General features: G+C 59.2%; 1 protein-coding gene across 2 annotated transcripts in view; it reads left to right on the forward strand.

The window, feature by feature from the left end:
• Positions 1-13,177, forward strand: part of AP3D1 (adaptor related protein complex 3 subunit delta 1) — a 59,789-nt gene that overhangs the window by 40,206 nt on the left and 6,406 nt on the right. The window contains exons 23-31 of one of the 2 annotated variants that reach the window (XM_073017149.1): positions 722-793; positions 1,148-1,255; positions 2,289-2,438; positions 2,782-2,829; positions 3,202-3,391; positions 3,867-3,955; positions 4,140-4,225; positions 4,888-5,009; positions 5,306-5,385. In XM_073017149.1, coding sequence (XP_072873250.1) covers positions 722-793; positions 1,148-1,255; positions 2,289-2,438; positions 2,782-2,829; positions 3,202-3,391; positions 3,867-3,955; positions 4,140-4,225; positions 4,888-5,009; positions 5,306-5,385 — 945 coding nt within the window. The other variant, XM_073017150.1, reaches the window with a different exon arrangement.

The following is a 13,177-nucleotide window of genomic DNA, read 5'->3' on the forward strand; positions in this document are numbered from 1 at the left end:
CCCGTCTCGGCCTCCCAAAGTGCTGGGATTACAGGCTTGAGCCACCGCGCCCGGCCCATTCCCCTCTCTTGCCCTGAACTCCCAGACAGCCTGGGGGCAGCAGTGAGCTCAGGGGAAATGGCTGTGAGTCTGAGGCAGCGAGCGCCAGCCGCCTCACCCTGTGCCCTGGCAGAGGGAGGACGCGTGGCTTCCGAGGGGAGTTGGCTGTGCACTTGCGTCAGGGGAGACTGAGGAGGAGCCGACAATCCCACAGGTGAGCCGTGTCCTCACCTGTGTTGGGGAGCCATGGTCAGAGCTCAGTGTGGTCCAGATGCCACCCTTGTGTGCAGCTCCAGAACTGTTTCTGCAGCATCTGTGTGCAGATTTTCACATAGAGAAAGAAATGGGTTTTTCAAAGGAGCGCATGTTCGCAGAGCCTGGGGGCCTGTGCACACCCACGTCAGGGGGCCCAGGCAGACATACGGGCCACCAGGGGCCTTCTGACCACTGGAATGGCGCATACCCACCCACAGATATGTCCCTGGCCCTCTTCTGGCAGCAAAAGCCAGAGCCAGCAGGGCTGGCTGAGGACATCACCATCAGCTCCTGGATTCGCAGGCTCTGCAAGGCCCAGCTGGTCCAGTGCCCTGGGGGCAGCAAGGGCAGCTGGCCCCTGCTGTCCCCGGCGCCTCTTCCCAGGACCATGCACTGCGTTTGCTGACAGCCTGTCTTGTGATTTCAGGCTGAGGACCTGGACTTCTGGCTGTCCACCACCCCGCCACCTGCCCCTGCCCCCGCCCCTGCTCCATCCACGGTAAGAGACCAGCAGCTGGCCACTGCCGGCCTTCGTGTCTCCAGAGGTCATACCTGGCACTCAGGGAAGAGCCCTGGGGTCTCCTGAGGCCCTGTGCTCTCGCAGTCACTCTCGCAGCACTGAGTGGGGCCGGGGTCATGCTCCCACGTCCCAGTGGGCCAAGCAGGGGCCAGGGGAAGGGGAGGATGGCCAGGGCCTCTGTGCCCACAGGCTCCCTGTCACTCGGAGGGCACTGTGGCCTCTCAGGCAGGGGTGAGGGTGAGCTGAGGGTGTGCGGCATGGAGGCTGCCTGGAGTGAAGTGGAGTGGGGCCCCTCATTGCCCAGCATGAGCCCTGAGCCCTGGCTCCCTGCAGGAGGAGCTCAGTGTGAACGCCGCCACTACCCCGAAGGACGAGTGTGAGGACGCCAAGACGGAGGCGCAGGCTGAGGAGGACAACGCTGAGGGGCAAGACCAGGACAAGGTGAGGCTGTCACTCCCCAGTGGCTGTGGAGGGCTGCATGCGCCCTAGCATTCCAACGTGGGGCCGGACAGCTTCCGCCACCCAGATCCCAGGGCAGCCCTGCTCTCGCCTTTGCATCGGACTTCTCACGGGCCTTTTGTTGTGGTTGTGGTCTTTTGTTTTTTTAATAATCTCCTTATTCACACATGGTTCATAAGTCTAATAGAGTTTATTCATTTGAAATATGTATATGGTGGTTTTCTGTATATATACAGAGTTGTGCAACCATCATCACCTCTGTCTAGTTCCAGAACTTTCTATCACCTCTAAAGAAACTCCATTCCCACCAGCCGTTACTCCCCATTCCCTTCCCAGCCCTGGCACCCACGCATCCTTCCTGTCTCTGTGGATCAGTGTGTCCTGGACATTTCACAGAAATGGGGTCATACAGTGTGTGGTCTTTTGTGTGTGGTATGTCACTGAGTGTGATGTCCTCAAGGTGCATCCACACTATGGCTTGGGTCAGAGCCTGGTTCCTGTTCATGGCTGGGTCATGTTCTGGTGCGTGGACAGGCCACCCTCTGCCGACCCCGTTCCTCCATGGACCGGCCACGCTGTGCTGGCCCACTCGTCTGTTGATAGCCACTTGGGCCGCTTCCACTTTGTGGCCACACAGTGTGCTGCTTTGAACATTTGTGCAGTGTGCGTGGACGTGTGTGTTCCCTCTCGGGTGTGTGCGTGGGTGTGCGTGGCTGCTTCAAGAGTGGCGTCCTCACCAGTTGGCCATGCATGGCTCCCTGGTCGGCAGGGACTGTTCCCTGAGCTGCTTTGGCGCTTGCCGCCTGCCGCCAGCCAGGGACGGCCCCAGCCTCCGCTGGGCTGGGTCTGGCCTGAGCTCGTCCCGGTAGGCCTGAGGCGTAGCTGGTCCTACCATCCCACCCAGACACATGGGCCCCTCAGCCTGAGCAGCCCAGCCTGTGGCCCCGACCTCGCATTGTGAGGGGGGTGCGCTGGAGCAGCTTGGGAACTGAACCTGACCACCCTCCTGCTCCAGAAATCTCCCAAGCATAAGAAGAAGAAGCACAAGAAGGAGAAGGAGGAGCGGACCAAAGGCAAGAAGAAGTCCAAGAAGCAGCCTCTGGGCAGCGAGGAGGCGGCGGGGGAGCCGGTGCAGAACGGCGCACCAGAGGAGGAGCCGCTGCCGGTGAGGGGTACTTCAGCGCCCCCGCCCCGTGCCAGGGTTCCTGGCAGGCTGCGGGCTGCTCCCCACTCCTGCGGCCTCCATGCGGGAGAGAACAGCAGATTCTTGAAGAAGCTGAGCCTGGCGGGAGCAGGGACCTGGCCCTGGCCTGCAGCCCCACATTCGGCACCCCCGCGGTGGGCTGTGTGGTCCTGGGAGCCGGGCATCCCTTGCAGGCCCCTTTGAAGCCCCTCACCCCAAGCGTTCTTGGAGTCGTGGCATTTGACCTGGGGTATTGGGCTGCACTGGAGTCTTCGTTAGGACGGAGCTCGAGGCCCCGAGGCTGATGGGCCTTTTCTCTTTCCAGCCTGAGTCCAGCTACTCCCTCCTCGCTGAAAATTCCTATGTTAAAATGGTGAGCTGCTCCCCGGGGCAGGGTGGGCCAGCCCTTGCTCTTTGGCATGGGATTGCACAGAACTGGGGCAGCCCCCACAGCTCCCAGATGTTGGTGTACCCAGGGCCTGTGATCCCTGGCAGGGCATTGCTTGGGCAGCGCCTCTGGCTTGGGTAAGGTTAGAGACATGCCCTGAGCTGGCAGGAGGGCCCCCGCCATGCATTCCAAGAGCAACCACAGGAGGCGCCTGGCTGCAGCTGGGGGTCGCCTCTCTCGGTGTCTTCCTGTGCCCGTGGGACCTGTGCTGCCTCTGTGGTCACTGAGAGACAGGCAGCTGTGCCTGTTCCCTGCGGCAGGTCCGCCTGCCCTGCTAACATTGGCCATGCCCTGCAGACCTGTGACATCCGGGGCAGTCTGCAGGAGGACAGTCAGGTCACCGTGGCCATCGTGCTGGAGAACCGGAGCAGCAGCATCCTCAAGGGCATGGAGCTCAGCGTGCTGGACTCACTCAATGCCAGGATGGCCCGGCCGCAGGGCTCTTCCGTCCATGATGGCGTCCCCGTGCCTTTCCAGCTGCCCCCGGGTGAGCCCTGCCCCACTCACGGCCTCTCCTGGGGATTGTGGGAGCATGGTGGCAGCTGGTGGCTGCCCAGATCCACTGGTGCTTGTTGCTTCTTCCTCACGTTCCCTTGGTCCCCAGGCTGCACCTTAGTGCCTCCTCAGTGTCGGGGTCTCGCTGCAGCTCTCTGAGAAGTGTGATGGCCTCAGATGGACCTAGCTAGAGCCCCAAGGGCTGGGCTGGGGGCTGGGGCCTTCCTGGGTTCCACGGCTCCAGTGGCCGAGTCTGTCCTCTGAAACAGGGATGGGACCAGGTCCAGGCCAAACTGGGGACACCACTAGCCTCTTGTTTCTGCTCCTGTCCCCTGGTGCTCCCTTGGGGGCTGAGCTCAGATTCCTAATCAGCCATCGAGGAGTTGGGGCTGAGGACAGACCCAGGGGCCCCGCCCGTGCTGAGCCCCAGCTGCGTCTCAGGCCCCACTCCCCCTCTTCCCCGCCAGGCGTCTCCAACGAAGCCCAGTATGTGTTCACCATCCAGAGCATCGTCATGGCGCAGAAGCTCAAGGGAACCCTGTCCTTCATCGCCAAGGTATGCGGGGCTCCACTCGGCGTCAGGGAGCCGACTCTGCAGGCTGGGGCTCTTCCTGCCCCATTCCAGTGGGTGTCCAGGTGTCCCTAGGGGAAGTGGGCCACCTGCCTGGGGAACCCGGAGCCCGGAACTCTGACCTGGGCCTGACTCCCCACTCAGCTGCACCACCTTCCCTCCACTGCAGAATGACGAGGGCGCAACCCACGAGAAGCTGGACTTCCGGCTGCACTTCAGCTGCAGCTCCTACCTGACCACCACGCCCTGCTACAGGTGGGGCCCGGCCACGCCCACCTCCTGCACCCCTCCGCCTCCCGCACCCCTCCACCTCCCTCGACCTTACAGACACCTGTGCCCTGGGGACTGAGGCTTCTGGGCAGGACTTTAGAGACGGATTTGGAGGCCTGGCTCGTGGCTGGTGCAGGTCAGGCTGCCTGGTGTCTGCACCAGCTGGGGCCGCGTAGTTGAAGCCACAGGCCTGGCAGCGTCACCCAGAGAGGCCCTGGCTCCTGGCAGTCCTGGAGGCTGGAGGAGTGAGATCAAGGAGCTAGCAGCACGGGCTGCTCCTGAGGCCTCTCCTCAGCACGGCGTGGTGTGCAGCACCGCCTGCCCCCTGAGTCGTCGCAGGCTGTCCTCTGTGTGCCTGCGTCCTAGCCTGTCCCGCTAGTCCCTTCCTACAGGACATCCGTGCTTGTCAGAGGAGGGCCCACCCCATGACTTCAGGACCTCTGTGACCTCTTTAAAAACAAGTCATTATCAGTTTCTGGGTGTGAGGGCTTCCACACATGAAAATAAGCCGCATCTTCCAGGACCCCCGAGACCTCCCAGCCCAGACAGGCAGGAGGTGGCATGTGTGGCAAGTTTTGTCGGCTTCTGTGCCAGGGAGCCTGAGGAACCCGGCCCCACCGGAGTCAGCCTCCCTGTCCCTCCCACAGTGACGCCTTTGCCAAGTTGCTGGAGTCTGGGGACTTGAGCATGAGCTCAGTCAAAGTCGATGGCATTCGGATGTCCTTCCAGAACCTTCTGGCGAAGATCTGTTTTCACCACCATTTTTCTGGTAAGGAGAGTGAGGGGCTTTCACACGCGTGGCGGCTGTCCCTTCCTTTTGGAGCCGGGTCTGTGGCCCTCGCACCCAAACTCCCACCCTTTGGGATCCTGGGTGACTGGTGGCCCCGAGGCCTGGGAGCTGGCGCGGGGGCTGCATTCCCCACACCCCAGGCTTCCCAGGGCCACACCCTGCTCCTGCGGACCTGAAGCTGTGGCCACGGGCAGCCCAGGAAGGTGGCCCCTGCTCTGGGGGTGGGGCTGCAACCATGCAGCCATGGGGGCCTGACGCTGCCCGCTCTGTTGCAGTTGTGGAGCGAGTGGACTCCTGCGCCTCCATGTACAGCCGCTCCATCCAGGGCCACCACATCTGCCTCCTGGTGAAAAAGGTGAGCCTTAGGTCGCTGTACATACCCTGGCTCCCATCTCTCCTGGGGTCATGCCCAGGCCTTCATCCCCAGGGGTGAGCCTTGGGATTTCGAGGGCTCAAGGACAGTGATGGCAGCACCGCAGCCGTGAGCCCCTCACCTGCGCCAGCCCCACTCAGCAGCGCAGACTTTCCCTCAGCAAGACGGGGCTTCCGCCTCCTGCTGTGCTGCTCACCCCAGGCTGACACATGGCTCCGGGGGCCCCCACTCCCACTGCACCTGCCCCCCACCCCACCCCTGTGCACAAGGCAGCCAAGGTCCTAGGGTCGGACTCTCCACCTCTCACTGCTGAGCTTCCAGAATGACTCCTCGCTCGCTCCGCTCCAGGCCTCCCTCTCCTGAGTATTGCAGGGTGGTTGTCTTCGCAGTGTGTCGACTGCCAAACTCAGTGTGTGACTGTTTTGTTGAGGGCTTTTGTGTCTGTATATGAGGAGTTGGGTTTTTAGTTTTCTTTTCTGGTACCGCCTTTGGTTTTGTCATCCAGTGACCTCATCAGGCACGCAGGAGAGTGTGTCCTCTCTGTTTTGGGACAGCCTGTGTGTGATGAGTGGCATTTTTTCCTTCGAAAGAAACGTGTGTACGGAATTCATCAGAAAACCATCGGGCCTGGGGAGTTCCTTTTCTGCAGGCTTTTAGCTACAACCGCAGTTTTTTGTGTTAACAGTTACAGGAATCCCCAAGTTATCGCTCACCTTGGATGAGTTTGGTAGTTTGTACTTTTCAGAGAACGAGCGTAAGGAATCATCAGAGTCACTGAGCTGATGTGCGGAGCGGTGCACGCCGCGGTCTCGCTGCTCCATTGTTTTCACTGCTCCTTGTGATGATCCTGGGTCACTTTCTGTTCTGATGGTCACGGTTTGTCTCTCTTTTTTCCTGGTTCTCCTGGGTAGAGGTTTGTCCATTTTATTGCACTTTTCAAAGAACCAATTTTTCTTGATGTCTGGTTTGGTTCCAGTGCCCTCTGGAAGCATACTGAGGATTTCCAGTTTGCATGTGTTTCTTTCACTTCTCCGCCTTCTTCCTCATGTTCATTACTCAGCATTCCTCAGTTCCTAGAGGTCTGTTGTGGTTTTGATACCCTTGCTTTGTATTTTTATGTGTGGGTGTCCAGGGATCGTGCATACACACATTGTTTTATTTATTTATTTATTTATTTATTTGAGACAGGGTCTTGCTCTGTCGCCCAGGCTGGAGTGTAGTGGCGCGATCTCGGCTCACTGCAAGCTCCGCCTCCCGGGTTCACGCCATTCTCCTGCCTCAGCCTCCCAAGTAGCTGGGACTACAGGCGCCCACCACCGTGCCCGGCTAATTTTTTGTATTTTTAGTAGAGATGGGGTTTCACCATGTTAGCCAGGATGGTCTTGATCTCCTGACCTCATGATCCACCTGCCTCGGCCTCCCAGAGTGCTGGGATTACAGGCGTGAGCCACTGCATCCGACCTGTCATTGCTGTTCTTTTCATTCCTAATATTCCAGTTTTCTCCTGGTTCACGGCCTTCCATGAAACACTCACTCCCCGTCACCTCCCCAGCCCCTGGCACCCCGTACCCTACTTTGTGTCTTGGTGAATCTGATGACTCTAGGGACTGCCTAGGAGTGGAACCCACACGGGATGTGTCCTTCTGTGTCTGGCTGCTCTTATTCCGCCTCATGTCCTCAAGGTGCATCCACGTCGCAGCCTCTGTCAGGATTCCCTTCATTTTCATGGCAGAATCGTATTCTCTTGTGCGGATGGACCGTGCTGTGTGTCCCCTCATCCATTGCTGCTCCCACCTTCTGGCTCTTGTGAATTGTGCTGCTGTCAACATTGTTGTTAAACAAATAACTGTTTGAGTCCCTGCCTTCGGTACTTTTGTTTTTGTGTGTTAGTTTTTGTTTTTGTATTTGTTTTGGAAACAGAGTCTTACTCTGTTGCCCAAGCTGGGGTGCAGTGGAGCCACGGGCTCACCACAACCTCCACCTCCTGGGTTCAAGCAATTCTCCTGCCTCAGCCTCCTGAGTAGCTGGGATTACAGGTGCGCGTCACCTCGCCTGACTAATTTTTCTATTTTTAGTAGAGACGGGGTTTTGCCAGGTTGGCCAGGCTGGTCTGGAACTCCTGACCTCAGGTGATCCGCCTGCCTCGGCCTCCCAGAGTGCTGGCGTTGCAGGAGTGAGCCCGTTTGTTTTGAATATACACCCAGGAGTGTGATTGCTGGATCCTGTGGTAATTCCATGTTTGAGGTTTTGAGGTTTTGAGGAGCTGCCAGACTGTCTTCCCCAGCGCCGCACCGTGTATCCCATCTGCCGCCATGCAGGAGGCACCATTTCTTCACCTGTCGTCGTTGTGCTGACAGCAGCCATTCTTTTTTTTTTCTTTGAGATGGAGTTTTGCTCTGTCGCCCAGGCTGGAGTGCAGTGGCGCAATCTCAGCTCACTGCAAGCTCCGCCTCCCAGGTTCAAGCGATTCTCCTGTCTCAGCCTCCCAAGTAGCTGGGATTACAGGCACGCACCACCTCGCCTGGCTAATTTTTTTGTATTTTTAGTAGACACAGGGTTTCCAGCGTTTCACCATGTTAGTCAGGCTAGTCTCGAACTCCTGATCCGCCTGCCTCAGCCTCCCCAAGTGCTGGTATTAGAGGCATGAGCCACTGCACCCGGCTGACAGCAGCCATTCTGATGGGCGTGAGGCGTCTGGGAGCTGATTTGGTTTGCTCCTTTTTGGGTGTTGCGCTCTTCCTCCCCAGCCTGGGCTGCTGCCCCTCATGACCCGAGGCTGTGTTCAGATGGGTTCATGGCTGTTGCTCTCCTGCCAAGCTCACCACTCTGCCTTGTCCTGGCTGTTCTGCCGTTGAGCCCACACAGGGAGGGTCTGTTTTTCAGGTCTGAAATTCCCACTGGGCTCTTCTTGTATCTTCCATGTCTTTGCTGATGCCCTGGTGATCTGTTGGAGTGTTTTCCTAAGAGCTACTTTAAAGCTTAGGCCAGCTGGGCATGGTGGCATGTGACTGTGGTCCCTGCTACTCGAGAGGCTGAGACAGGAGGATCGCTTGAGCCCTGGAGGTCGAGATCAGCCTGGGAACATGGCAAGACCCCAGGACTACAAAAAATTTAAAAAATTAGCCAGTACTAAGAAATCAGTACAGCAAGCCTCTAGTCCCTGCTACTCGGGAGGCTGGGGTGGGAGGATCTCTTGAGCCCAGGAGTTCAAGGCTGCGGTGAGCCCTGATTATGCCACTGCACTCCAGCCTGGGCAATAGAGCGAGACTCCAAAAAAGAAGACAGAAAGCTTGTGTCGGAGAGTCCTAGTGTCCGTCCACCTTGGTGTGCCGACGGCCTTGGCTTGGGGTCTGTGGGTTGGGGTCTTGATGTTGGTTTCTGCCAGTGGCCTTGGCATTGGTGCCTCAGCATTGGGGTCTGAACGTTGGGGTCTGGGTGTTAGGGTCTGGGTGTTGGGGTCTGGGTGTTGGGGTCTGGGTGTTAGGGTCTGGGTGTTGGGGTCTGGGTGTTGGGGTCTGGGTGTTAGGGTCTGGGTGTTGGGGTCTGGGTGTTGGGGTCTGGGTGTTGGGGTCTGAACGTTGGGGTCTGGGTGTTAGGGTCTGGGTGTTGGGGTCTGGGTGTTGGGGTCTGGGTGTTAGGGTCTGGGTGTTGGGGTCTGGGTGTTGGGGTCTGGGTGTTGGGGTCTGAACGTTGGGGTCTGGGTGTTAGGGTCTGGGTGTTGGGGTCTGGGTGTTGGGGTCTGGGTGTTAGGGTCTGGGTGTTGGGGTCTGGGTGTTGGGGTCTGGGTGTTGGGGTCTGAACATTGGGGTCTGGGTGTTAGGGTCTGGGTGTTGGGGTCTGGGTGTTGGGGTCTGGGTGTTGGGGTCTGGGTGTTAGGGTCTGGGTGTTAGGGTCTGGGTGTTGGGGTCTGGGTGTTGGGGTCTGGGTGTTGGGGTCTGGGTGTTGGGGTCTGAACATTGGGGTCTGGGTGTTAGGGTCTGGGTGTTGGGGTCTGGGTGTTGGGGTCTGGGTGTTGGGGTCTGAACATTGGGGTCTGGGTGTTAGGGTCTGGGTGTTGGGGTCTGGGTGTTGGGGTCTGAACATTGGGGTCTGGGTGTTAGGGTCTGGGTGTTGGGGTCTGGGTGTTAGGGTCTGGGTGTTGGGGTCTGGGTGTTAGGGTCTGGGTGTTAGGGTCTGGGTGTTAGGGTCTGGGTGTTGGGGTCTGGGTGTTGGGGTCTGGGTGTTGGGGTCTGGGTGTTGGGGTCTGGGTGTTGGGGTCTGGGTGTTAGGGTCTGGGTGTTGGGGTCTGGGTGTTAGGGTCTGGGTGTTAGGGTCTGGGTGTTAGGGTCTGGGTGTTGGGGTCTGGGTGTTGGGGTCTGGGTGTTGGGGTCTGGGTGTTGGGGTCTGGGTGTTAGGGTCTGGGTGTTGGGGTCTGGGTGTTAGGGTCTGGGTGTTGGGGTCTGGGTGTTAGGGTCTGGGTGTTGGGGTCTGGGTGTTGGGGTCTGGGTGTTAGGGTCTGGGTGTTGGGGTCTGGGTGTTGGGGTCTGGGTGTTGGGGTCTGAACGTTGGGGTCTGGGTGTTAGGGTCTGGGTGTTGGGGTCTGGGTGTTGGGGTCTGGGTGTTAGGGTCTGGGTGTTGGGGTCTGGGTGTTGGGGTCTGGGTGTTGGGGTCTGAACATTGGGGTCTGGGTGTTAGGGTCTGGGTGTTGGGGTCTGGGTGTTAGGGTCTGGGTGTTGGGGTCTGGGTGTTAGAGTCTGGGTGTTAGGGTCTGGGTGTTAGGGTCTGGGTGTTGGGGTCTGGGTGTTGGGGTCTGGGTGTTGGGGTCTGGGTGTTGGGGTCTGGGTGTTGGGGTCTGAACATTGGGGTCTGGGTGTTAGGGTCTGGGTGTTGGGGTCTGGGTGTTGGGGTCTGGGTGTTGGGGTCTGAACATTGGGGTCTGGGTGTTAGGGTCTGGGTGTTGGGGTCTGGGTGTTGGGGTCTGAACATTGGGGTCTGGGTGTTAGGGTCTGGGTGTTGGGGTCTGGGTGTTGGGGTCTGGGTGTTAGGGTCTGGGTGTTGGGGTCTGGGTGTTGGGGTCTGGGTGTTGGGGTCTGAACATTGGGGTCTGGGTGTTAGGGTCTGGGTGTTGGGGTCTGGGTGTTGGGGTCTGAACATTGGGGTCTGGGTGTTAGGGTCTGGGTGTTGGGGTCTGGGTGTTGGGGTCTGAACATTGGGGTCTGGGTGTTAGGGTCTGGGTGTTGGGGTCTGGGTGTTGGGGTCTGAACATTGGGGTCTGGGTGTTAGGGTCTGGGTGTTGGGGTCTGGGTGTTGGGGTCTGGGTGTTAGGGTCTGGGTGTTGGGGTCTGGGTGTTGGGGTCTGGGTGTTGGGGTCTGAACATTGGGGTCTGGGTGTTAGGGTCTGGGTGTTGGGGTCTGGGTGTTGGGGTCTGGGTGTTGGGGTCTGAACATTGGGGTCTGGGTGTTAGGGTCTGGGTGTTGGGGTCTGGGTGTTGGGGTCTGGGTGTTGGGGTCTGAACATTGGGGTCTGGGTGTTAGGGTCTGGGTGTTGGGGTCTGGGTGTTGGGGTCTGGGTGTTAGGGTCTGGGTGTTGGGGTCTGGGTGTTGGGGTCTGGGTGTTGGGGTCTGAACATTGGGGTCTGGGTGTTGGGGTCTGGGTGTTGGGGTCTGGGTGTTAGGGTCTGGGTGTTGGGGTCTGGGTGTTGGGGTCTGAACATTGGGGTCTGGGTGTTAGGGTCTGGGTGTTGGGGTCTGGGTGTTGGGGTCTGAACGTTGGGGTCTGGGTGTTAGGGTCTGGGTGTTGGGGTCTGGGTGTTGGGGTCTGAACATTGGGGTCTGGGTGTTAGGGTCTGGGTGTTGGGGTCTGGGTGTTGGGGTCTGAACATTGGGGTCTGGGTGTTAGGGTCTGGGTGTTGGGGTCTGGGTGTTGGGGTCTGGGTGTTAGGGTCTGGGTGTTGGGGTCTGGGTGTTGGGGTCTGGGTGTTGGGGTCTGAACATTGGGGTCTGGGTGTTAGGGTCTGGGTGTTGGGGTCTGGGTGTTGGGGTCTGGGTGTTGGGGTCTGAACATTGGGGTCTGGGTGTTAGGGTCTGGGTGTTGGGGTCTGGGTGTTGGGGTCTGGGTGTTGGGGTCTGAACATTGGGGTCTGGGTGTTAGGGTCTGGGTGTTGGGGTCTGGGTGTTGGGGTCTGGGTGTTAGGGTCTGGGTGTTGGGGTCTGGGTGTTGGGGTCTGGGTGTTGGGGTCTGAACATTGGGGTCTGGGTGTTGGGGTCTGGGTGTTGGGGTCTGGGTGTTAGGGTCTGGGTGTTGGGGTCTGGGTGTTGGGGTCTGAACATTGGGGTCTGGGTGTTAGGGTCTGGGTGTTGGGGTCTGGGTGTTGGGGTCTGAACGTTGGGGTCTGGGTGTTAGGGTCTGGGTGTTGGGGTCTGGGTGTTGGGGTCTGAACATTGGGGTCTGGGTGTTAGGGTCTGGGTGTTGGGGTCTGGGTGTTGGGGTCTGAACATTGGGGTCTGGGTGTTAGGGTCTGGGTGTTGGGGTCTGGGTGTTGGGGTCTGGGTGTTAGGGTCTGGGTGTTGGGGTCTGGGTGTTGGGGTCTGGGTGTTGGGGTCTGAACATTGGGGTCTGGGTGTTAGGGTCTGGGTGTTGGGGTCTGGGTGTTGGGGTCTGAACATTGGGGTCTGGGTGTTAGGGTCTGGGTGTTGGGGTCTGGGTGTTGGGGTCTGGGTGTTAGGGTCTGGGTGTTGGGGTCTGGGTGTTGGGGTCTGGGTGTTGGGGTCTGAACATTGGGGTCTGGGTGTTGGGGTCTGGGTGTTGGGGTCTGGGTGTTAGGGTCTGGGTGTTGGGGTCTGGGTGTTGGGGTCTGGGTGTTGGGGTCTGGGTGTTGGGGTCTGGGTGTTAGGGTCTGGGTGTTGGGGTCTGAACATTGGGGTCTTGGTGTTAGGGTCTGGGTGTTGGGGTCTGAACATTGGGGTCTTGGTGTTAGGGTCTGGGTGTTGGGGTCTGGGTGTTGGGGTCTGGGTGTTAGGGTCTGGGTGTTGGGGTCTGAACATTGGGGTCTGGGTGTTAGGGTCTGGGTGTTGGGGTCTGGGTGTTGGGGTCTGGGTGTTAGGGTCTGGGTGTTAGGGTCTGGGTGTTGGGGTCTGAACATTGGGGTCTTGGTGTTAGGGTCTGGGTGTTGGGGTCTGGGTGTTGGGGTCTGGGTGTTAGGGTCTGGGTGTTGGGGTCTGAACATTGGGGTCTGGGTGTTGGGGTCTGGGTGTTGGGGTCTGGGTGTTAGGGTCTGGGTGTTGGGGTCTGGGTGTTGGGGTCTGGGTGTTAGGGTCTGGGTGTTGGGGTCTGGGTGTTGGGGTCTGGGTGTTGGGGTCTGAACATTGGGGTCTTGGTGTTAGGGTCTGGGTGTTGGGGTCTGGGTGTTGGGGTCTGGGTGTTGGGGTCTGAACATTGGGGTCTTGGTGTTACGGTCTGGGTGTTGGGGTCTGGGTGTTAGGGTCTGGGTGTTGGGGTCTGGGTGTTGGGGTCTGAACATTGGGGTCTGGGTGTTGGGGTCTGGGTGTTGGGGTCTGAACATTGGGGTCTTGGTGTTAGGGTCTGGGTGTTGTGATCTGGGTGTTGGGATCTGGGTGTTGGGGTCTGAACATTGGGGTCTGAACATTGGGGTCTGGGTGTTAGGGTCTGGGTGTTGGGGTCTGGGTGTTGGGGTCTGGGTGTTGGGGTCTGAACATTGGGGTCTGGGTGTTAGGGTCTGGGTGTTGGGGTCTGAACATTGGGGTCTTGGTGTTAGGGTCTGGGTGTTGGGGTCTG

The sequence above is a fragment of the Chlorocebus sabaeus genome, chromosome 6, assembly GCF_047675955.1.
Source record: "Chlorocebus sabaeus isolate Y175 chromosome 6, mChlSab1.0.hap1, whole genome shotgun sequence".
Lineage (NCBI taxonomy): Eukaryota > Metazoa > Chordata > Mammalia > Primates > Cercopithecidae > Chlorocebus > Chlorocebus sabaeus.